Source organism: Thalassophryne amazonica, chromosome 9, assembly GCF_902500255.1.
Source record: "Thalassophryne amazonica chromosome 9, fThaAma1.1, whole genome shotgun sequence".
NCBI lineage: Eukaryota > Metazoa > Chordata > Actinopteri > Batrachoidiformes > Batrachoididae > Thalassophryne > Thalassophryne amazonica.
Window position 1 is genome coordinate 18,935,660 of NC_047111.1, and position 25,697 is coordinate 18,961,356.

The 25,697-nt window shown below is 39.6% G+C and overlaps 1 protein-coding gene and 1 long non-coding RNA gene across 5 annotated transcripts; one reads left to right on the forward strand and one right to left on the reverse strand.

Annotated features, from left to right (window-relative positions):
• Positions 1-6,712: 6,712 nt before the first annotated feature.
• On the reverse strand, positions 6,713-25,189 carry LOC117516853. The gene is made up of 3 exons (XR_004562554.1): positions 25,170-25,189; positions 11,526-11,531; positions 6,713-6,833 (listed from the first exon to the last, which is right to left on the reverse strand). It is a non-coding gene; the product is annotated as an uncharacterized LOC117516853 (long non-coding RNA).
• LOC117516852 (vesicle-associated membrane protein 2-like) lies at positions 6,717-21,406 on the forward strand. Of its 4 annotated transcripts, XM_034177725.1 has the most exons (7): positions 6,717-6,833; positions 12,458-12,468; positions 14,521-14,525; positions 19,203-19,308; positions 19,505-19,663; positions 20,928-20,979; positions 21,263-21,406. In XM_034177725.1, coding segments are annotated over exons 3-7 (336 nt in total). In that variant the 5' UTR covers positions 6,717-6,833; positions 12,458-12,468; positions 14,521-14,523; the 3' UTR covers positions 21,280-21,406. The 4 variants fall into 4 exon arrangements, with proteins under 4 accessions (XP_034033616.1, XP_034033615.1, XP_034033612.1 ...); XM_034177724.1 differs by lacking the exons at positions 6,717-6,833; positions 12,458-12,468; positions 14,521-14,525 and adding an exon at positions 6,836-6,852; XM_034177721.1 differs by lacking the exons at positions 6,717-6,833; positions 12,458-12,468; positions 14,521-14,525 and adding an exon at positions 16,013-16,015.
• Positions 25,190-25,697: the final 508 nt, after the last annotated feature.

Consider the following 25,697-nt stretch of genomic DNA (forward strand, 5'->3'; position numbering starts at 1 on the left):
AGATGCAAATAATGTCTCTAAAAATATGTTTGTTTTTTTTGTGGCAAGGAATCCAATTTCAACAACATTTTAAGGATTCAAAAAAAAAATAAAAATTAGCCATTTAAGCAAAGAAATTATATAACTCCTGCACTATAATGGTAGTAATACTGTAGAAACCCAACTGTAACATTTGAATATTCATGGATTCTTATAGGTACATAACTTTAGATAATTATATCAAAACAATTATAAATCTCAAAGTTTTGAAACATATTTACAACACGGAACATGCTTTTTCTCGGTCAGTTACTTTTCATTATCATCATACTCCAGAGAAACCTGAGCTGATATCTCAGAATCTCCCTCAACATCCATCTGGAGGGGCATTGGAGCTGTGTTGTTGCATGTTTGACCTGTGCACATTCAACACAGGCCTTTGTAATGTGACATGGGGTTTATGAAATATGTACCTAGGATTTATCTTGTTTGTATTAATTAAAAAAAAAACTTACCAACTAAGTGTCAAATTTTTCAAGAACTACCGATTTACACTGTGCGATACATCATAAAAGCATTTCTGATAGAAAAAAGTGCCATGATATGTTTCATATCAATAAACATGTTAATTGATTATTTGTCACTTAAAATGTGTTTACACACTATATTTAATTCTAAAATGATTTTAGGCTAATAAAGGAGAAAATGTCATGTGGGAAAAGTTCTCACATGCCATCTTGAATTACACAAAAGCCCTGGGGATGATTCTTGGGGACTTTTCGTATGTTATTCCTGACAGTTTTCTGAACATATTCTGAAATTTTCAGCTTGTTATGAATTTGTTCCATGTTGAGTGCAAATTTGACCTAATGCTCCAGGACTAATCACAGAGTTGTCGAGTTTATGTAGGCGCCATCATCACCTGACTATAGTAAGTCAGTGAACCACCACCAAACATGGTGCTCCGCCAGGACATCGCCCTCTGCTAAGCTACATCAGCCTGTGTTGAAACAGGAAGTTTGGACCCCTGGACTATACCTTCTTCAGCATTTCACAGAGGTTTTTGAAAATCTGCTACGTTGGGCAGCGTCAGATGCTTCACTGCAGGAAGTGGTTAAGCCGTATAGGCCACCAAAAACTTGCATGCTCAGTCTACTGTTCATATGGTGCAATATTCTGTCCTGCCTTAAGTAGGTGAGCTGTGTGAACCATGTGCACACAGGGAAGCACATCAAACCACAATGAAACTGAATTTAAAAGCATTTCATTAGAAAAATACAAATCTTTAATATTCTGGTTTTGTACTTTAGTTTTCTTCCTATAGATTTGTAGCCTCAGATGTGGCTCGCCATCACAACGGTCGCTTGCTGCGTTATCACGCTTTACGCTCGCAGCCTTTTCTCTGCCAGAAAACCTCTCAGTTCTGACTTCACCAACAGAGCAGCAATGTCACATTCTTGTTCTCTGCGCTTTGCTGTTCACGTAGATTCTGTGACATGGAAAGACAAGTGGAGTTGGACACACCCCCAAATGCACTTGTGAGCTGCTCTTACAGATGTCATAAAGACGAGGCCCTTTGATCACACTGCATCATTAAAAGGGTCACTGTGCAAAATTCTTTTACCTATTAAGTTTTCATGTTGAATATCCTCTAAGTCCAACATGCATCTGTATGTGTGGAAAGAATTTAAAATTTGCTACCTTCCAGAAAAGGACACACACACACACACACACTTCAAATGGTGTGTAGATGATTCATGTTCATTTAAATCTTTCAGGGAAGAAGCTTTGATGAAATATAGACCATATTTTGCCTGTTTGAACTGAACACTACATCACTATTCCTCATTCGTCCTCGGCGAGCGAGAAACATCGATGACTTCTACATGACAATGAATCTGTTCATACTTAACACTCAGCACTTTCCTCCAGACAACAGTGTGGGAAATTAACCACTAGCAGAATCAAATAACTCATTCAGTTGGGGGGGTTATTTTGATTTATTTAAATTTTGTAGGCAGCTCCTTCAAAATGAAATCAATTGTATAAATGAATTTCATATTAAATGTTTATTTCATGTGTTAAAAAATAGAAAACTAGTGTGTTATAAAATAGGTAGCTGGCATTTTTCAAGGGTGGGAATAAATTATGCAAAGTCTGTATAATGATTTGGGATGGTGTGTGAGTCCAGAATGTAATTAACAATGTCCATTATTCACTGTTGTATGCTAATATCTGTTATTTCTCCAAAAATATTTGTCGTATTTGTCCTCTGTTCATCCTTGACCCCACATACATAGACATACCAAAAGGCGAATGTCAGCTCTCCCCAGTTTGTCCGTGATTGAAGTAATACACACATGCACACACGTACACAGAGGCCACTTTGCTTTTAATATATAGATTTAAAAAAATTGATTTTTGTGTTTCAGTCCTGAAGTGCAGAAAATGAGAAAAAAATGTGTTAAAGGCAAAATAAAGTACATATTCGACAAAATTACACATTTTATACATTGTGATGTTGATGTAAAGTATACGCACAAATACAGGAGGAACTCTGGATTCTCCAAGTCTTAAGTCACTGAGGCAGAGATCCATTTTTTACACCCACTTACTCCAGTTAAGGGTCACAGGGGGCTGGAGCCTATCCCAGCATTCACAGGGCGTGAGGCGGGTTCACCCTGGAGAGGATGCCAGTTTGTCTCAGGGCCACATACCAACAAACAAACACATTCAGTGGTCAATTTAAAGTTTCCAGTCCACCTAACCTGCATGTCGTTGGATATGGGAGGAAGCTGGAGCACCCGGAGCGAACCCACGCAAACTCCACAGGTGGCAATCGATTCCACGACCTTCCTGCTGTGAGGCAGCAGTGCTAACCGCTAAGCCACTGTTTCACCTCAGAGGAAATGTCATCTAAGAAAAACTGTCCTGTCATTTCTGACGTCACACAAACGACTTTCAAACTTCATGAAAATTATTCCAGGTATGTTTGCACGCGATCCTGTCCTTTACTGCCATCATGTGGTGGAATTGTGGTTCTGCAACATGGGAACTGTCAGTGGCCAAATGATTAGACACAGCAATCAGATCCATCTGTTGTTTAAGAGTAAATCTCAGCATTTCCACAGTGGCTCTGTGGCTTCACACTCAACAAAGTCATTTCTAAAGATGTGTCCCTGCCCCGTGTTAAGGGCCCAACTTTTGCACAATCTCCAAAGCTGCATGTTTTGCACAATGAGGAAACTAGAAAGTTGTACAGACTGCATGAGAACGTGCACACACCGCACTCGAGAGGAGTGGGGTTAGCACGTGCACCAAAACCGTGAGTTAGCTGCACCCCTCTGTCTGCTTGAAGGTCACCAGAGTTCATCGAAATCTTATGTCTTGATTTTCAATAAACTCATTAGAGCCAAGAAAGAAACGTTTAAATGTTGGTGCTGATCGGTAAGGTGCAGGTCCATGTTTTCTTGTATTGCAACATAAAGGTTTTTTTTTTTTTTTAATGTGTTGCATATTATGGAGGAGTCTTTTTTTTTTTTTTTTTTTTTTTTTTTTTTTTTTGCAGAGGTCTGCACTCCACTGAGTGCTGTTCTAGTTCACCCTGCAACTAGAACAGTGAGTCTAACAAACATGAAGCATAGTTTTGATAATTTAGTTTTATCAAACAGGGCAGCACAGGGTCTTAGTGGTTAGCACTGTTGCCTCACAGCAAGACGGTCATGGGATCGATCCCCACCTGTGTCCCTTCTGTGTGGAGTTTGCGTGTTCTCCCCGTGTTTGTGTGGGTTCCCTCCAGGTGCTTCGGGTTCCTCCCACATCCAAAGACATGCAGGTTAGGTGGATTGGAAACTCTAAATTGTCCATAGGTGTGAATGTGTTTGTATGTGTCCCTGTGACAGACTGGTGTCCTGTCCATTGTGAACCCCGCCTCATGCCCTGTGACTGCTGGGATAGGCTCCAGCCCCCTCGTGACCCTTAGCTGGAGTAAACGGTTGCAGATGAATGAGTGAGTGAGTTTTCTCAAACACTGAATCAAACCAAATGTCTAGTGGGCGAACTGTCTGTAGATTTATGGGTATAAAATATACAACAGCTAAAGTTCACAGCACAAGTCTGGAACAAATTCCACGAAACTTGATAGATTTGTGGGACACATGCTTGCTTTTTTTTGCTTGTTTTTAAGGTGTACTTACTACTTATTTCTGTACACTTTCAGTCTTGTCATGCTCACATGATGCATGCTTCTGTGAAATATTCCTGAAGCAACTGTGCAAAATCTTTACTGAGACTGTAAAACAATGCATGCACATCCACATCCACACCATTAAACCAAGTCTGGATTTAAAAACATTTTATTTTAACTCAGTGCAGCTGTGATCAGAAAGTGTCATCTGTGATCCATTTCAGCAATACAACCTCAGTACTTATACTGGAGCTTAGTTTTTATTTCTACCATTAAGACTCAGGAAACCACAGATGGTTAAACATTTATTCCATATATATATATTTTTACACATGATAGGCAGTCTTTGGGGCCGGTCCTGCTGCTGACAGCATTGGGATACATCAAACTTGACTCCTGCAGTTGGAAGAAGGCAGGGGTAGAGCCTGTTGTCAGACAGGTGCCAAATGGTGATGGTGGGGTGGAGGAGGGTGCTGGCCTTTCTGGCAACCTGGACATCACACAGAGACCATGGCCCAGGCATCAGAGAGAGACCAACCCATGCCGGCAGGGTAGAGGAGGCAGAGTCCCAGTCAGTGACTGCAGTCAGCAAAGAGGTGCGTTAGAATTGGAATCTTTAAATGGCTTTGACATTTCCTATTGGTTGAGGCTCATGACTACCTTGTGGACCAGCTGCTTCTGATTAGAGATACAGATTTTACAGATTTGTTAATGGGCAAATCTGAATGAAAGTTTGAAATCTGAGTCTTCCTGGTTGAATTTACACTATGCTACTTTTTTTATTTTAGTGGATGAATTTTTGTTCTTTAATTTTTCAAACCTTAATTCATCTGCCAAGGAGGTTGTGTGATTGGGGTTTGTCTTTAATTAGCCTTTTGGGTCAAGGTCCACAGAACTAATGTCATCACGGTGTGCTGTACGTCATCCACTAATTTTCTTAAAAAAACATCAAATTTTTCTGAAATTTGGAACAAACAATCCTAGAGTGACTATCTGGCTGCAGTAAGTTGGACTTATGATTGAATTCTCCTGCAGGGTCTCACAGGAGGGTAAACAGTTTCATGCAAATACAATGACTCACTGAATGCAACTTTACTTCCCCAGTCTCGAGGTCTGAGCCACGTCACTTCAGCGAAGTGCAATCCGAAGGTGAAAATTTGTGCTTCTGTGACTGGCTGCTCGGTGAAAACATGCTTGGGTTGTATGCTGTTCCACTGAAATCAGCTGGTTTGCTTTTGTCTCTAGCTTGCTTCTAACAGCCAGCTTGGAACGATGAGATACACCAAGCTGACCTGAAATGAACCATTCTACATTAAATTGACTTTGTTGATGAGTCTGACCCCTTTGAAAAGTGACCAAATTTGGTTGTATTTGTAATGAGTTCAGCAATGTTTTCACCAACAAACTCGCCCCGAGGTTAAATACCTTGATCACCGTCTTCGAGAAATTGTAGAAAATGGCTGACTTTGTCCAAAGGACATCAGGGTCTCTCATCCCTATTTTTGTTTTTCTTCTTCTGTGTGACATCTTAGAAAGGTCTAAACATGTTCTTGTATCCATTCTCTGATTAGTCTACTGACAGTTGGCTGTAAAAGTGATGATTTGCATAAAAATAAGCCTTATATTTAGGTTGTCAAATTACATATGGACTCAAAGATGGAGGCACTGAGTATCCAAATGTCTGTATTCCAGAATGGTTAATGCAGACACCAGAAGCAAATCTTGTTACATTTTAATACCATTCTGGCTGAGCACAGAGGCAAAATTATAGAAATTTGTTGTTGTCCAAATAATTATGGACCTGGCTACATATGGTGGGCATGGAATACAGGACTTTTCATAGAATTTTTTCTGGCGAGGTTATAATGAGGGCTACAGAAATTCTTGGGTGACTGCAGCCCCAACAAGCCCCACCTTAGAGCCGCCTATGAGTCAGTCACTATTTTTAAAGCAAAGCTTATTTTTTAAGAAAAAACATTATTTAAATCTGTAAAATTAGCAGGATCATAAGACATCACATTTTTTTTTTTTTTAGCCTGCCAGGAAAACCGGTCGAGCCCACGTCCACGGGGCCCCTGGGGTCCAGCCTGGAAGGACCAGAACCAGATGGTTTTTCCTTTGCGCGTTTACGATGACTGATCAGCATGCGGGCACCTACTACCAGCGTGGCCCCGCCCCCTTTCCAGGAACGCCATTTTGTTGACATGCACTCTTGGCATGAAAATATCTTTTTCATCATCTATAAAACTCACCCTGACTGCGGCGTGCATTTCACGTAAGAAAACGTGCAGAAAAAGGCCCCTGATCAAAGCCTTTGCTGCGTCAAAAGGCGGCCGCGCTGCGCCACAAAACCCTTTGGAGTCTCCTGACTCCCATCTCAACATGACACTCGCCGCGGCTGACGTCACCAAGCCATCTTTGTCCAGCTAATCCAAGCGGCTGTTTATTACACCTTCATTACAGCAGGGACCGCGACAGGCTCTGGTAATCGTCGGCCGGTGCCGCGTCGCCTCAGAAAAAAGGAAGCGAGGAAGAAAAAAAGGGGGCACAGAGACACGAGTGCGCGCGTATAAAGACAGAGAAACGACACATCCAAAGGGTGCCAGAGAGGAGCGCACACCGCCGTCCACGTCCACGCACTCAGCCCGGGTCTCAGCGCACCTCCACGCTTCATAAGCGGCCAAAATGTAAGTGAAAGCTTTTGTCCTTCCCGGTTTAACGCGCAAATCCGGATCATGTGAGATTTTATTGATTTATATATTTCGTTTTGACTCAACACACGGATGTCTCATTGCTCACGTTTCTGTCTACTTAAACGCACACGTTGTCCAAAACGTTTATTTGTCCTCAAACTCACGCGTCTGTGCCGTTTTACGCACGCCTTTGGTTCCAGATCGAACCGGTTTGATTCGAAAAAAGGGCATCCTCTGCGCGATCACGCACACGCCACTTTCACGAAAACAATTCGCATTTTTAGCCCTTAAAAAAGAGAAAAAGAAAGAGAAAAATATTTGCAGCCCTCCGCTGTTCCTCGGTCAGGATGGAAGCGGAGAAGACATCGTGACCAGCTCGGTGTCTTATCGGGATCAGGAGCGTCAGACGGCGGATTCTGCTTAAAGCTTCGATATTATTCCACCAACAGACGATTATACCGTCGGTAGTGACCAGGCCCAGACCGCCTGTAGGTGATATGTTCAGGATCCGGCTGGGGGTGGGGAAAGCCGTGCCTTCGCTAAGTGTCGTCGATTGTCGTGCGAGGGCGGACGGTTCTAAAGCCGATCCCGTTCCAGTCTGTTTGCTCCTCCACAAAACATCCATTTATGCTTGGAATCGAACCACATGCAGCCTTTCCCCCCGTTTTTCATAATGTTAAACGTGATATTTGTCGTGTAGGTAAGGTTCCTCGGAACCTCCCCGCCCTCGGCGTGCGCCGGGCTGTAACGGCTGCACAGGCCCCGTAACCGTCATGAAGTGTTACAGGACGTGACGGAGGCCCGGTGTGTCCGAGGAGACGGTCAGGAATGAAAGAGAAGCTTCAAAGAGATTCAGGCCGCTGTGTCGCTGTCCGGTGCTGAATGTCGCTGTCCGGTGCTGAAAACCACACAGCCCGCTTCTATTCTATTCTATTCTATTATATTCTATCTATCTATCTATCTATCTATCTATCTATCTATCTATCTATCTATCTATCTATCTATCTATCTATCTATCTATCTATCTATCTATCTATCTATCTATCTATCTATCTATCTATCTATCTATCTATCTATCTATCTATCTATCTATCTATCTATCTATCTATCTATCTATCTATCTATCTATCTATCTATCTATCTATCTATCTATCTATCTATCTATCTATCTATCTATCTATCTATCTATCTATCTATCTATCTATCTATCTATCTATCTATCTATCTATCTATCTATCTATCTATCTATCTATCTATCTATCTATCTATCTATCTATCTATCTATCTATCTATCTATCTATCTATCTATCTATCTATCTATCTATCTATCTATCTATCTATCTATCTATCTATCTATCTATCTATCTATCTATCTATCTATCTATCTATCTATCTATCTATCTATCTATCTATCTATCTATCTATCTATCTATCTATCTATCTATCTATCTATCTATCTATCTATCTATCTATCTATCTATCTATCTATCTATCTATCTATCTATCTATCTATCTATCTATCTATCTATCTATCTATCTATCTATCTATCTATCTATCTATCTATCTATCTATCTATCTATCTATCTATCTATCTATCTATCTATCTATCTATCTATCTATCTATCTATCTATCTATCTATCTATCTATCTATCTATCTATCTATCTATCTATCTATCTATCTATCTATCTATCTATCTATCTATCTATCTATCTATCTATCTATCTATCTATCTATCTATCTATCTATCTATCTATCTATCTATCTATCTATCTATCTATCTATCTATCTATCTATCTATCTATCTATCTATCTATCTATCTATCTATCTATCTATCTATCTATCTATCTATCTATCTATCTATCTATCTATCTATCTATCTATCTATCTATCTATCTATCTATCTATCTATCTATCTATCTATCTATCTATCTATCTATCTATCTATCTATCTATCTATCTATCTATCTATCTATCTATCTATCTATCTATCTATCTATCTATCTATCTATCTATCTATCTATCTATCTATCTATCTATCTATCTATCTATCTATCTATCTATCTATCTATCTATCTATCTATCTATCTATCTATCTATCTATCTATCTATCTATCTATCTATCTATCTATCTATCTATCTATCTATCTATCTATCTATCTATCTATCTATCTATCTATCTATCTATCTATCTATCTATCTATCTATCTATCTATCTATCTATCTATCTATCTATCTATCTATCTATCTATCTATCTATCTATCTATCTATCTATCTATCTATCTATCTATCTATCTATCTATCTATCTATCTATCTATCTATCTATCTATCTATCTATCTATCTATCTATCTATCTATCTATCTATCTATCTATCTATCTATCTATCTATCTATCTATCTATCTATCTATCTATCTATCTATCTATCTATCTATCTATCTATCTATCTATCTATCTATCTATCTATCTATCTATCTATCTATCTATCTATCTATCTATCTATCTATCTATCTATCTATCTATCTATCTATCTATCTATCTATCTATCTATCTATCTATCTATCTATCTATCTATCTATCTATCTATCTATCTATCTATCTATCTATCTATCTATCTATCTATCTATCTATCTATCTATCTATCTATCTATCTATCTATCTATCTATCTATCTATCTATCTATCTATCTATCTATCTATCTATCTATCTATCTATCTATCTATCTATCTATCTATCTATCTATCTATCTATCTATCTATCTATCTATCTATCTATCTATCTATCTATCTATCTATCTATCTATCTATCTATCTATCTATCTATCTATCTATCTATCTATCTATCTATCTATCTATCTATCTATCTATCTATCTATCTATCTATCTATCTATCTATCTATCTATCTATCTATCTATCTATCTATCTATCTATCTATCTATCTATCTATCTATCTATCTATCTATCTATCTATCTATCTATCTATCTATCTATCTATCTATCTATCTATCTATCTATCTATCTATCTATCTATCTATCTATCTATCTATCTATCTATCTATCTATCTATCTATCTATCTATCTATCTATCTATCTATCTATCTATCTATCTATCTATCTATCTATCTATCTATCTATCTATCTATCTATCTATCTATCTATCACACTTAGTGGTGTGACTGGTGGTGATGGGAGTTGTCTCTTCTTGAATGATAATGTCTCATAGGACAAAGGTGACCACCTCCTTAGGAGACAAATATTTGCTGACATTTGTCTATAACACTGTAATGAACACGTCAGGTCAAACACAAGAATCCTTTTAAACAGTTCTGATGTCATAAATCAGGAATAAAGTCACAGTGCTGAACCCTTGAACAGTTCCTCACTTCTAAAACGTTTTTTTCTTTAGTGCCTTTTGTCTGCTCTCCTCTCTCTCTCTCTCTCTCTCTCCTCTCTCTCTCTGTCTCTCTCCCCCCCCCCCCCCCCCCCCCCCCCCCCATGGCTGTTTGATTCCCCCAATCAGTAGTCATACAGAACATCTTATCTGAATTGCATCAGCAATATTATTATTATAACAAAACAACATCAGGTGGCTTTTTAGTAACTTACAAAATCTGTTTTTCATAGTGTAATAATAATTCTTTGTAAATGTTTTTTCTACAAATATGAACACAAAGACAGCTGGCAGACACCACTCAATAATCAAATTATTCCTCACAATGGAAAAGCTGAGGCATGCACCCTGAAAAATACAGTTATCAGATAGATAGCTAGATAGATAGACAGTTTGTACACATAATAACAATAAATGATATTATCTTGTAATTCATCAAATTAAAAGGGCTGATAATGAAGACAAATCTTTTAAAATCTGATGACCTTTGATGCACCACTTCAGATCATTTAAGCAACTTTGTTTTGATCACGTGCTGTCCCATACACTGAAAAAAGGTGTGTTGGCTGCACATGATTTAATGTACATCAGCTGCATGTGATCAGAATGCACCTAAATAATATCTTTTTCTTATGTTTCTTATTTAGAAACATAGGAAATGATATTATTTGCACACATTCTGATCATGTGCAACTGATGTAGATATTTAACTTGTGTTTCCTTTTATATTGTAGGTGTGTCTGACATCTGTTGGGTGACTGGTGAATGCTGGACTGATAATGGATTAGAAGCAGGTGTGGTTGTCAGTGGCAGGGTTCTGCACAGAAATGTACAAAACCACAGAAAGAAACTGTTTTATGATTGTTTCGCAGTTGTTTTGCTGTAAAACTCAAAATAACACAGTTATACTTCCGCACAACCCAGTGGAAAGGATTTTGTGTGACTTTAGCCACAAAAGAAAAGGAGAGCAAGGGAGATGGTCAAGTGAAGTGCAGATGGAATCAGGTGTATGCAGAGAGCATTTTTAGACAAAAAGTTACAAAATCAAATAATTATTTTCTGATTTACCACTCAAATAACATGGTCACACAACCCTGAACCAAGTATTTTGTAAGAATCTGGCCAAAGCAGACACTTCTTCCGTCTCTCTCAACATATTTGTACTTTTGAAGTCATGTACATCATGAAATGAACTTGTTTGTAGGTTTTGCCCTTTTCTAAAGCTGAGGTCTAGTGGCCACCAAGGCTACAGCCTCTTGCTAAATCTTGATTACGTTCAACTTTATGTTCTTCTATAATTTGCCATGCTGAAGAAATAATACAGATCAAACTGGTCACACAGTTCAGTTAGATTTAATATATATATATATATATATATACAAGGTCTATTAGAAAAGTATCTGACATTATTTTTTTTCAAAAACCATATGGATTTGAATCACGTGTGATTACATCAGACATGCTTGAACCCTCATGGGCATGCAAGAGTTTTTTCATGCCTGTCGGTTACGTCATTCGCCTGTGGGCAGTCTTTGAGTGAGGAGTCGCCCACCCTCTCGTCGATTTTTTCATTGTTTCAGAGACTGCTGCTTTGTTTGATCAAAATTTTTTCAAAACTGTAAGGCACAACTGAGTGGACACCATTCGATAAATTCAGCTGGTTTTCGGTAAAAATTTTAACGGCTGATGAGAGATTTTGGTCTGGTAGTGTCGCCGTAAGGACGGCCCATGGCACCTGACAGCGATCTGCGCTTCGAGGCAGCAACGTCTCAATGTTTCAAGTTGAAAACTTCCACATTTCAGGCTCTGTTGACCCAGTAAGTCGTCAGAGAACAGAGAACTTTCAGAAGAAGTCGGCATGAGGAGTTTATTTGGACATTCCATTGTTAACAGACATTTTGTAATGAAAGAACGTGCGGGCAGAGTCGCATGTCGGGGCGGACCCGACCGCGGGGGGTCGCGACAGGAAAAACACCTCCGTTGGAAACCTTAACGGGCAAGTTGGAACATGCCCAAGCTGTTAAACAATTTCTCAGTTACTCACTTGTTGAAAGCCATCAAAAGCTGCCTGAATTTTACAAATGGTTTTCAACACGGAGGTGTTTTTCCTGTCGCGGCGCACACAAATTTGCCGAGTCGTCACGGAAACGACTCGGCGAATTTGCGCGCAAGTCTTTCATTAAAAAATGTCCTTAAACAGTGGAATGTCCACATAAAGTCCTCATGCCGGCCTCTTCTGAATCTTCTCTGTTCTCTCACGACGTCCTGGGTGAATTAAGCCTTAAATTAGGATGTTTTCAGGTCGAAACAGGCCGACGACGGCGCCTGGAAGCACTGCACGACGTCCCGCTCTGTGGGAAGTCCTTACACCGACAGAAACACCCCATAATCTCTCATCAGCCGTTAAACTTTTCATCGCCGTCTCGAGCAGCGTGTGAAACAAAGGAATTCAGCCGAGAGGGCGGGACCACATCTCACTCAAGGCCTGCCCACAGGGAAATGACGTCACCGACACGCGTGAAAAAACTCACGCATGCGCACGAGGGTTCAAGCATGATTGGTGTAATCGCATGTCATTCAAATCCATATAGTTAAAAAAAAAAATAAAAGGGTCGGTTTATTATCTAATAGACCTCGTATATATATATATTTCTGTTTTTCATTATGAAAACTCACTGTGTACCAACATACGCCCATCTGCCTCAATCTCATTTTCTTTTGCAGCTAAATTCATACACAGTCCTTTCAGTGGGGTTGTGTGGAGGTGTGATTATATTGTTTGGGTTTCCAAATTAATCTACAATCAGTCAGAAAATAACAATTTAGTTCTCTGATTTAGCAAATTTATGGCTGGAAACATTCTAGATCTCACTCACTTGACCATCTGTCTCACTTTCTTTTTTCTTTTGCAGCTAAATCCATACAAAATCCTTTCAGTAGGGTTGTGTGGAGTTATGACTGTGGTATTTCAGTTTTACAATGATACAGCTGTGAAACAATCAGATAATACAGTGCATCTGGAAAGTATTCAGAGCTTCAGTATTTCCACATTTTATGTTACAACTTTATTCCAAAATTGAGTAAATTAGTTTTTCCTTCTACTCACAACACCCCATAATGACAACATGAATTTTTTTTTTTTAAATTTTTGCAAGTTCATTAAAAAAAAATAAAACTAAGAAATCACATGTACATAAGTATTCACACATTTGCGCAATACTTTGTTGATACACCTTTGGCAACACTTCCAGCCTCAAGTCTTCTTGAATATGATGCACCTATCTTTGGGCAGGTTTGTCCATTCCTCTTTGCAGCACCTCTCAAGCTCCATCAGGTTGGATGGGGAGTGTCGGTGCACAGACATTTTCAGATCTCTCCACAGATGCTCAATCAGATTCAGGTCTGGGCTTTGGCCGGACCACTCAAGGACATTCACAGAGTTGTCCTGAAGTCACTACTTTGATATCTTGGCTGTGTGCTTAGGGTCATTGTCCTGCGGAAAGATGAACTGTTGCCCCAGTCTGAGGTCAAGAGCGCTCTTGAGCAGGTTTTCATCCAGGATGTCTCTGTACATTGCTGCATTCATCTTTCCCTCAGTCCTCACTAGTCTCCCAGTTCCTGCTGCTGAAAAACATTCCCACAGCATGATGCTGCCACCACCATGCTTCACTGTAGTGATGATGTCTGGTTTCTTCCAAACATGATGCCTGGTGTTCACACGAAAGAGTTCAGTCTTTGTCTCATGAGACCAGAGAATTTTGTTTCTCATGGTCTGTGAGTCCTTTAGGTGTCTTTTGTCAAACTCCAGGTGGGCTGCCATGTGCCTTTTACTAAAGAGTGGCTTCTGTCTGGCCACTCTACCATACAGGCCCGATTCATGGATTGTTGCAGGGATGGTTGTCCTTGTTGAAGTTTCTCCTCTGTCCACAGAGGAATGCTGGAGCTCTGACAGAGTGACCATCAGGTTCTTGGTCACCTCCCTGACTAAGGTCCTTCTCCCCCGATCACTCAGTTTAGACGTTCGGCCAGCTCTAGAAAGAGCCCTGGTGGATCTGAACTTCATCCATTTATGGATGAAGGAAGCCACTGTGCTCATTGGGACCTTCAAAGCAGCGGAAATGTTTCTGTACACTTCTCCAGATTTGTGCCTCCAGACAATCCTGTCTCTGAGGTCTACAGTCAATTCTTTTGACTTCATGCTTGGTTTGTGCTCTGACATGCACTGTCAACTGTGGGACCTTATATGTAAACAGGTGTGTGTCTTTCCAGATCATGTCCAATCAACTGAATTTACACCAGGTGGACTCCAGTTAAGCTGTAGAAACATCTCAAGGATGATCAGTGGAAACAGGATGCACCTAAGATCAATTTTGAGCTTCATGCCAAAGGCTGTGGATACTTATACTCAACAAAAATATAAACGCAACACTTTTGGTTTTGCTCCCATTTTGTATGAAATGAACTCAAAGATCTAAAACTTTTTCCACATACACAATATCACCATTTCCCTCAAATATTGTTCACAAACCAGACTAAATCTGTGATAGTGAGCACTTCTCCTTTGCTGAGATAATCCATCCCACCTCACAGGTGTGCCATATCAAGATGCTGATTAGACACCATGATTAGTGCACAGGTGTGCCTTAGACTGCCCACAATAAAAGGCCACTCTGAAAGGTGCAGTTTTGTTTTATTGGGGGGGATACCAGTCAGTATCTGGTGTGACCACCATTTGCCTCATGCAGTGCATCATCCATGAAGAGAACACCTCTCCAACGTGCCAAACGCGAGCGAATGTGAGCATTTGCCCACTCAAGTCGGTTACAACGACGAACTGGAGTCAGGTCGAGACCCCGATGAGGACGACGAGCATGCAGATGAGCTTCCCTGAGACGGTTTCTGACAGTTTGTGCAGAAATTCTTTGGTTATGCAAACCGATTGTTTCAGCAGCTGTCCGATTGGCTGGTCTCAGACGATCTTGAAGGTGAACATGCTGGATGTGGAGGTCCTGGGCTGGTGTGGTTACACGTGGTCTGCGGTTGTGAGGCTGGTTGGATGTACTGCCAAATTCTCTGAAACGCCTTTGGAGACGGCTTATGGTAGAGAAATGAATGCACGAGCAACAGCTCTGGTTGACATTCCTGCTGTCAGCATGCCAACTGCACGCTCCCTCAAATGTTGCGACATCTGTGGCATTGTGCTGTGTGATAAAACTGCACCTTTCAGAGTGGCCTTTTATTGTGGGCAGTCTAAGGCACACCTGTGCACTAATCATGGTGTCTAATCAGCATCTTGATATGGCACACCTGTGAGGTGAGATGGATTATCTCAGCAAAGGAGAAGTGCTCACTATCACAGATTTAGACTGGTTTGTGAACAATATTTGAGAGAAATGGTGATATTGTGTATGTGGAAAAAGTTTTAGATCTTTGAGTTCATCGCATACAAAATGGGAGCAAAACCAAAAGTATATATACATGTGATTTCTTGCTTTTTTATTTTTATAAATCTGCAAAATCTAAAAAAAAAAAAAAAAAAAAAAATTATGGGGTACTGTGTGTAGAATTTTGATCAAAAACAGTTTAATCTCTTTTTGTAATAAGGCTGTAACATAACAAAATGTGAAAATGTGAAGTGCTGTGAATACTTTCCGGACACACAGTAACTGTTGACTCCTTTGATTTAATACTTTTCTGCATCACTGACAACCACACATGCTCCTAATTTCTATGGTCCATCCGGCATCCACTGGCCGTCCAGCATGTGGAAGTATTAAGCAGATGGCAGGAAGGTCTACGTATGGTTCATTACACTTTGGTGTATCAAAGTTAATCAAATTTTAATGTTTTCCCTTTTAATTTAGAAATGTAGCAGATTATAGCATTTATTATTTTTTTTATTTATTATGTTAAGAATGTGGAGAGAATGGACTCTATCATTCATCTGTCTGTTCAACCACTGCATTTTATAGAGTACATATGTCAGCCTAGAAAAACTGCAGTACACAAGAAGAACCCCGCCCCCTTAAAAAAGAAACAAACAAAGAAACAAACAAAATTAGACAACATTAACTTCCAGATTCACAATTGAAATTCATAACTGGTCTTTTTTTTTTTTCAAATGTGATTAAACTTTGCAATCTCATCTCATCTTCAACTGCTTATAGTAAGTCCCTTCGGCTGCTCCCTTGTTTGCACTCGGGGTCGCCACAGCAAATCCAAGTTGGATCTGCATGTTGGATTGGCACAGGTTTTACGCCGGATGCCCTTCCTGACGCAACTCCACATTACATGGAGAAATGTGGCAGGGGTGGGATTTGAACCCGGAGCCTTCTGAACTGAAACCAAGTGCATTAACCACTTGGCCACCACCCCTGCTCATCTTCAACTGCTTATAATAATAATAATATTGCCATTTATGCTGAAGTTTCTATTTAGGTTGTTTTAGAACTAAAAGGCCTTGTTTATCATCAGGAGAAATTTTTTCTGAAAGATTTGTTGTTGCTATTAGATTCATAATAGAGTGCGTAAAGCTCACCTTTACACCATTTTTGGCTTCACACTTGTTGACACGATTACAACATGATAAAATGACCACAATCACATTTTTAAGCATTTTCACTGAGCTGGTGTCGCTTTGAGTTACCGAATGTTTAAGATTTATTTTAACTGTTTTGTCATGGTTCCAACTTTTTGTTTATAAGGGTTAAATGTCCGCTGATGGGACAGGGCAACAGGGCTGATATACTTTTAGCTTATGAGTCTGTCTGTGTTTTAGCTTCTTTTTATTTTTAATTGTTCAGCACAAATTGTCCTCTAGCTGTGTGTGGATGTAAACTGTGACTTTCCATTCAGTATTTCTCAGACACCGGAGAACAGATGGCTTGCACAGTATTATTTTTTAACTGCATGGATGTGATTGAAGAAATTAGTCGTAAGACAACTTTTGATTGTTCCTGCACCAGCTCCAGTTTCATGGTAATGCAGGCAAAAGACAGACTTGGTTGAAAAGGAAATGTGTAATTTGAGCTGCAGTTTACCAGAAGACAGGTGGGCGACTCGAGCCGAGCCCTCTTCTGTTTTTGTTTGAACTAGTCCTTCTGTAAACAGCTCTACAATGAAGGTATTATTATATATTATTATAAATTAAAACGCCATACACTTTGTGAGTTTTCTTATTTCTTACTTTTGCCAAGGGTGTCACATATTTCTTTTTACCCAAATGCTTGAATTGTTACAAAAAAAGAAATAAAAATCTGTTTTAATAAAATTTAGTGATAAAACTTCAAATAGATGTCATTAAATTCCATGGTTGATCTATATGAAGGAGTGAGTTTTGAAAGTGTTAAAATCATTTCAGAGACTTTGTTGAAGATGTTCTTCAGCTTCCTGAGCTTTCCAAATGAATTCTGGTATTCATCAGGGATCTGTTCTGGCTCCTCTTCTATTTTGTGCTGGCACTTCCAGTCTTACTATATGGTTATAAGACCTGGATGGTAACCAGTGACCTAAGGTGACACCTGGATGTTTTTGATACTCGACCTCTTGGAAGGATTCATACATAGTGCTGGAATGACTTTGTGTCAAATGAATGGTTACTTAGTTAGACTCAGATGAGGACGATGAATTGTGAGGGAATGTCAGCTATGACATTTTGGCCATGTGGTGCTCTTCTCTCCATGATCCAGCATGCAGGTGCCTCGGTGTTGAGGACCCCAGTGGTTGAAGAAGACCAAGGACACACCACTGTTTAAACTGGCTGCAGCAAATAGATGGATACTTTGGAGATGAGGGGATGGATAGTTGTGTGTCGGAGTGGCTCTGTGGTTTGGTGGGTGTGGTTATATGTTGCACCAGGCCTGACCTGTTGGACACGTGTTATAATGAAAACCATATATTTCTGAAAGGTCTTTTATAACTCTCAGTGCATTGAAACATTTGCATTTTTTGAAGATGCAGATCTCTTAATTTTGTTGTTGTTGTTCAAGGTGCAGGTTGTAATAATAATAACAATAATAATAATAATAATAATAATAATAATAATAATAATGAGTGAGAAGGTGAAGCTCTCGACTTACCAGTCAGTTTATGCTCCTACACTCACCTGTGCTCAACAATCTTTAGGTAATGAACAAAACATTAAGGTTAAGCATGCAAGGTGCTGAAATGCATTTCCTCCATCAAGTATCTGGGCTTACACTCATGGACAGGGTGAGAAGCTTGAATATCTGGGAGGGACTCTGAGTCTCTGCTTGTTTGCGTCAGAAGGAGCCAGCTGAGGTGCTTTGGGCATCTGGTGAGGATGCCCCCGGTGGTCTGCCTAGGGAGGTCTTCCAGGCACTTTGAACTGGGAAGAGGTGGGAGAGAAGGAGGAGGGAAGACCTAGGAGAAACTGGAGGGATCATATTTACCAGCTGGCTTGGAAACACCGTAGGATCCTCCGGGAAGATTTAGAAGGCTTGGCTGAGGATAGGGAAGTGTGGGATGAGCTTCTTAGTCTGCTTACACTTACACTGTCCAGAACCCACATAGGCAACAGAAAATGAATGCATTAATTAATACTACTACTACCACCAATAATAATAATAATAATAATAATAATAATAATAATGGCAACAAAACATATAGCGCTATCTTGTACACATTTCTATATTTATATATTATATGTTATTAAATATAAGCACTTTAACATCAACAATTACATGTAAAACTTACCATAATTTAAAACAATATAATTAAACAAGGACAAAGAAAATTAACTATGAAATCCATTTAACATAAAGCATTAATTGTATTAAATGAAGTAAGTGCATATATATATTGTGTACAAAGTCTGATCACATGCCATGTACTTTGCAATAATTTTATAAACTGTTGATTGCCTTTTTAAATAGGCACTGAATACTTCTTACGGTTGTTCATTGGTTTGTTTGTTGTTGTTTTACCAATAGGTCTGCCCCAGCCACTGGAGCTCCTGCACCAGAGGGAGGGAATCAGCCCCCTCCCAACCTCACCAGCAACCGTCGTCTGCAGCAGACGCAGGCGCAGGTGGATGAGGTGAGTCATGTGACGTAAGACGTCATCGAGCCCTTGTACAGTATAATCACTCACAAATGACAAAGTAATCTTCACAATAGGTCAAAAGTGTTGATTTGAAATTTAATATATCTTCATTTAATAACTTTCCAAAGTGTTTGAAAAGTCAAATGGTGTAGAAAAAGCCTGACTGGTGTCTGACGTTGTGTTTCTCCAGGTGGTGGACATCATGCGTGTAAATGTGGATAAGGTTCTGGAGCGTGATCAGAAGCTGTCAGAACTGGATGATCGGGCTGATGCCCTGCAGGCTGGAGCTTCTCAGTTTGAGACGAGTGCTGCAAAACTGAAGAATAAATACTGGTGGAAAAATGCAAAGGTGAGAAAGTTTACTTGAATGGCATTTAGAGATCTTTAAGGCAGCATTAGACTGTGCTATGTAGACTGCACAATTTTTTTTTTTCCATTGGCATCAACATTTTTAGGTGAAAAACATCTGCAAGTCTATCAAGTGGGCACTAAAACAATTGCAGCCCATCATTCTCAATGTAAAAAAAAAATAATGGTAGCTGCTAATGATTTATTTCTGTACCTTCACTTGACATGTTTTCTTTTATAAAGGTTTTTATTAATAAAATTGTAAAAATAATACTATGCATTCCCAAAACAAAACAACACACACTCATCTTCAACCGCTTATCCAAGATCGGGTCACAGGGGGCTGGAGCCTGTCAAAGCAGTCATAGAGCGTAAGGCGGGCTACACCCTGGACAGGATGCCAATTTGTCACAGGGCCACATACAGAGAAACAAACACATTTGCACCTGCATGCACACCCATGGACAATTTAAAGTTTTCAGTTCACCCAACCCGCATGTCTTTGGATGTTGGAGGAAGCCAGAGTACCTGGAGGGAACCCTCACAAACAGAGAGAGAACATGCAAACTCCACACAAAAAGGCAACAGGTGGGAATCAATCCCATGACCTTCTCGCTGTGAGGCAACAGTGTGAACCACTAAGCCTCCATGCTGCCCAACAAAACAACAATAAAAACATAAAAAAAAAAAAAAACAGATCTCAAAGAAACATCTTGTTGCTGTACCTGTTCTACCATAAAGACTCTGGAGAGAAGAGAAAATAAATAAAATGAAGATGTTAATTCATAGTGATAACATACAGAATGTTAGAACAGTCTTTGGTGTGTAGGAGTGCGTAATCGCAGATTTTGCCATTGGATTAAGGCAGGGGTGGAGCTTTCCCATGGGTGTCAGACAGGGACTGACTGTGATGGTGGGCTGGAGGAGGTAGCGTCCAGGTCAGCAACTGCAAGAAGCCGAGCGATGATTAGAACTGACATTTTTAAAATAACGTGCATATTCTCTGTTGGCTATGACATGATAACTGAAATGGGGTGACAGGGGGCAGCTGCTTCATATTTGAAATTACAGCTGTTATTGTTTCAGTGAAGTTGAATGAAAGCTTTAAAATCTGAGTCTTCCTTGCAGACTTTTTGCTGTGCTACATTCACTTTGTTTTGTTGTTAAATATACATTAATAATTGCATTACAATTGTGCTATTAAAACTGTATTTTAATAATCAATGATCTTTTTGACTGCATTCCTAACTTTCTTCTGACTGTAGATGATGATTATCCTGGGTGTGATATGTGTGATTGTCCTCATCGTCATTATTGGTAAGATTCCTGATAAATACTTTGTGTAAATCACCTGCAGCTTAGAATAGCGGCTAGACTTTGTTAGTACTTTGTGGAACCAGAGTGTGGAATAAATGCATTAATCATTGCAAAATAAAGTAAAAAAAAAAAAGATGTACCTAACCTCTTTTATTTATTTAAAAAAGTCTACTTGAGAGCAGAATTAGATTATTTTCCTAAAATATAACAAAGCATTTGGCAAATGTTCTTGCAGCAATGTCTCTGATAAAGTTTGTCTCGCCCATTTTCTTTGTCTCAACAGTGTACTTCAGCACCTAAGAAGAGTTCCGCCTACCCCAGTTTGATCCTGACTACCTTGCTACAGAAAAATGCAGAAATTGATGACAAAACAAATCACTGATAATTACTTTAGCATATGTCTTTCCCCAGTTAGCCTCGATATAACACCCCTAAACCCTTCAGGGACCCGTGGCTCCCACACGTCCATCACCTCGCCTCTGGACCCTTGTCAATATTTGTCCTGTGAGTGTGTGGCCCTGTCTTCTTCCCTGGGTACTATTGGCTTTTCTAACCTGCGTCCTGAGAACCAAACATGACGATAACAATGAGACAAACGGAAACCACAACTGGCGATAATTGTTACATAAGTAATATATATATAGTTCTTTGTAGAGTTTTATTCTGATATATATATATATATATATATATATATATATATATATATATATATACTGTTTTTGTAGGTGTGTGTGTGCGTGTGCGTGCGTGTGCATTTTGTATTTTTTAATTTTTGTATTCATTTGACGTACGCTTCAGCGTTAACTACTGCCTATTAATCAAAGCGTGTCTCTTGCATGTTCTCATCATCTGTCCGTCACTTGCTTGCACGCTTCTTTTTAATGACTTTTGGTGTATTTTTTCACAGCGGCGATGTTGAGGAAACCCTGACGTTCTTTTGTGCTAAAAGTTGGAGCAGTAACATCGTCAAGTCTGCGTAAATGGAAACAAATCTGCTGTTGAAAATCTTCCACATTACTCCATTGGCTCTGGTTTTGTTTAACTTGATGCTTGTTTCTTTGCCGGCTTTCCGAGACGACTAATGGCCATTGATGTTGCTTGACCGTACAAATAATGCATGAATGGTTAACTAAGCAGTTTTCCGCTGTCTCTTCAACGTCTCCCGGCATGCTTTGACGCCTCGATTCCTGCTGATGATTTCAAAACTGCCATAGTACAGTTGGACCAATGTCCTGTAGATGTTTTTTTATTTAAGAAATTATGTAGTGTCTTATTTCGAAAACATTCCTCATTGCAGTCTAGTGCAAACGCTCTTACTGTAGCACACGTAGGTGTAAGCAAATGTTTTTAAAAGTGTCGCTCCTGTGAGCCATGAGATAAAATACTGACAGGTGGAAGGATGACTTATCTGATAGGACGAGAATCTCTCCAATTCTTTTCAATATTAACACTGAAGCATAAAGTGGACATGTCATTAAAAACAGTGACATGGACTTGAGAAATGATGCTATTCCTGGCCTACATGGATGCCCAAAGGTGTCCAATCGCTTGTCTTTGGTTATCAAGCAAACACCCTTTGAATTTGTGCAGATGCAAAACAGATATCTGCATAAAATGCACAAAAAACCCCTAACAACCTTGTTTTTGATGGCGCCGTTTGGCTGCTCCACTGCCGGAGGAGATCTTCGTGCAGCGCAGCATCTCCATGTGAAGAACACAGAAAAAAAAAAACAGAAAAGAAACAGAGAAGTCAGTCCAACCTTCACTAACATAGCATTCCGAAGAAGTGAGCTGTTTTGCCCATCAGTTTCTCCCTCATAGTCAAGGCCTTTTCTTTTATAATATAAACAGATTCTATTTTTATTAGATATATTTTGTGTGAAAGCGTGGGGGAAAGTAGAAGTGTGTAATTTCGTACCCTTTTTGGGTTTTTTTCCTCCGTCTGCTCTGTTTTTTTGTATTTAAGCACTGCCAGCAACGCCAGAGGGACGTTTATTGTTGCACTTATTGTTTTCCTCGATGCCCTCAGTGGTTTGTTCTCAAGCAAACGCTTCTTATTTAAACGGCCCTTTATGAGCGCTTGCATTTTGGATTCAGAAATGCTCGGTCGAACCTTGCACACAACATTTGGACAAACCTAAAATGGACTAATTCTGCAAAGGGGTTTTGTCTGGGCGGGGGGGGGGGGGGGGGGGGGGGGGGGGGGGGGGGGTTGCATATGCGGTGATTTGGAAGCGTTTTGACCTTTTGGAACAATAATGTCTGCAGAGACGACGCGTGCATCTTCAGCCTTACCGTCTCTTTCATTCTCTGCACCAGCTGAACAGACCAAGCTCCTCCCTTTTTCTCTGACTGACCGTGTGTGTGTGTGTGTATGTGTGTGTGTTGGAAAAGCTCTTTCTTGGGAATATCCCCAGTTTATCCTGACAGATTAGGTGGCTTAAATCTCAGCGTATGAGGGCACGTTGTCTCCTTGTGAAGTTGCAGATCAGCTAGTCAGTCGTCGACCTTAAAGAACCCCGCATGTTTTCCTACAAACAGCAAACAGTGACATGCAGGTGATAACCAAAGACCAGAATTCCAAGCTTATGCTGCCAGTTGCCATCAAAAACAAGCAGAGGGACAAAAGATGATCCGGGTCCTCGGTTTTAGTGGGTTGTACTCTTTCACCGCGTATCCTTCAGAACTCCTGTACGGCATCTGTTCGGTGTGTTGTTTTGGCTTGTGAGGCGCCGTTCTGACATATGCAAGTTAAACCAAAACATGACGCTTCATGCATTGGAAGTTGCAGTTTGGCCTGAATCTTATTTGATCTGTTTTTCCAAACCCGATCCTGCAGCTAATAGCACAACTATTCCTTTTCTGTCTCTATAGTGCTGCCGGATTTAAAACAACATGACATATGAACTATAGCTGTTCGGTGTAAGCCAAGAAAGAAATTATATATATATATATATAACATTAAAAAAACTTTGTTTGGTCTTATAAGATGGGGTGTTTTGGGGGGTCGGGGGGTCCTATATCCTCAGGTTCACGATATTAATCATATATCAATTGTAAAATTGGTTTTTTTTTGCCAATATATAACCACGGTAGAGATTTGGTCCTTTTAGCCATTGTGCAGGAGCCAATGACGCAGTGGGCTGAAATGACGCCAACACTGGGGTAGGATTTCTGTGTTCTCCATAAATTCAGCCATCGTCCCGCGAGCGCTTTAAACGATGCGGTCACAAAAGTGAAAAAGAAGTTAGCGCTCTCTTTTTTTCCTGTTGCTTTATTGTCTGTATGAACAGAAATGTGTGTATATTTTAACACCACTGCACTTTTTTTCTGTGACGATTCTTGATATATATATATATATATATATATATATATATATTTCACTTTTTTTTGGTGTGTGTGTGTGTTTTTTTTTCCGGGGATGAAAACACGACTCAGTGGCGAATATTGTTTATGCCAACCTCAAGAATTGTTCAGGAATCTCAACTTACACTGCATTCAAGACATTTGGGGGTGAAACAAAAGAAAGCCTTTTTCATGTTGACTTGTAACCGGGCATAGAATCGGACCAGCGGGAGGAAGGTTAGTTAGCGGCGACCTCGGTGAACTGGGACAAAACGCCGTCACCTCCAGATGGAATGAATGCGGCAAAAGGAGGGAAACGTTTGAGTCTCTGAACGATCAGCGGATGGCTGTAAATGTATTCCGCTTAATGTTAACTTGTTCTACTTTTTACACCAAATGGTTTTCTTTTGCATCACTTCAGATTTTAAGTGTCACAGATTTGTTTGTGTGTAAACACACTGACAGGTAAAAGTGAGAAAACAGGACATTCATGGGAGAAAAGTATTTTACCTTCAGTTGTCCAGAACGTATAGAGCAGCTTTACAGTTTGTATCTACGCTATTTTTTGTTTAATGTGTTTGTTTTTGAAGAAAGATTTTGCTTTATTCAGGGATTGGGGATTCCGGGACGAAGGCCGACATTGCCCCTGATCCTCTGGCCTGACAGGAGGGACTCGACTGGAGGATCATGGGAAATGTGCTGATTTTAGTTTTTGTTTTTCCTCTTTGATTTATTTATTGATAGATTTCTTTCTTTTTTTGTGTGTGTGTTGTCATTTGGTCTGGGATTAGAAAACAGGTTGATTCGATGCAATGGAGAGGAAACTGAAAGAAAGACTAAAGTACATAAAATAATTGTAGTGTAAATCTATCAATGTCTTATATACTGATGAACATCATGAAATATATGTATATTGGAAAAACAGTGACAACTTTGCCGTGTGTGATTCTTGTGTTTTGTGGGTGTGTCTAGTCATAGCTAAAACAAGTCATCAGCTTCCATAGTTTATTATTACTTCAATTAAGTAAACACATGTGGATGTTGGTTATTAAAAAAAGGTCCACACAGAAAATAATTTTTATTTTATAAATCATATGCAACTCATGGGCTCAGAAAAATTAGATAACGTCCATTTAAGATGGTGAGGAAGAATAGCCTGTTTATTGTGAGTACGTGGTACTTCAGTTACTAACAACCTTTTTTAAGTTTATGTGACTTAAAAGCAATGTTTTGTGATGTTGTCATAAACTGTGGTTCTTCTGGCTCCGCCCCATTTTGCTCATTGTGGTCATCGTGATGCAAAGATGATACGGCACACGTTATATGTTGCAACCACTATCAGTGTTGTAATATGTGTAATTATTACGCACAGC

Bases quoted from the DNA above. Each gene is read 5' to 3' on its own strand.
- LOC117516852 (XM_034177725.1), top strand. The intron at 19,309-19,504 runs GTGAGTCATGTG...GTGTTTCTCCAG, and splicing joins CGCAGGCGCAGGTGGATGAG to GTGGTGGACATCATGCGTGT. The intron at 19,664-20,927 runs GTGAGAAAGTTT...TTCTGACTGTAG, and splicing joins ACTGGTGGAAAAATGCAAAG to ATGATGATTATCCTGGGTGT.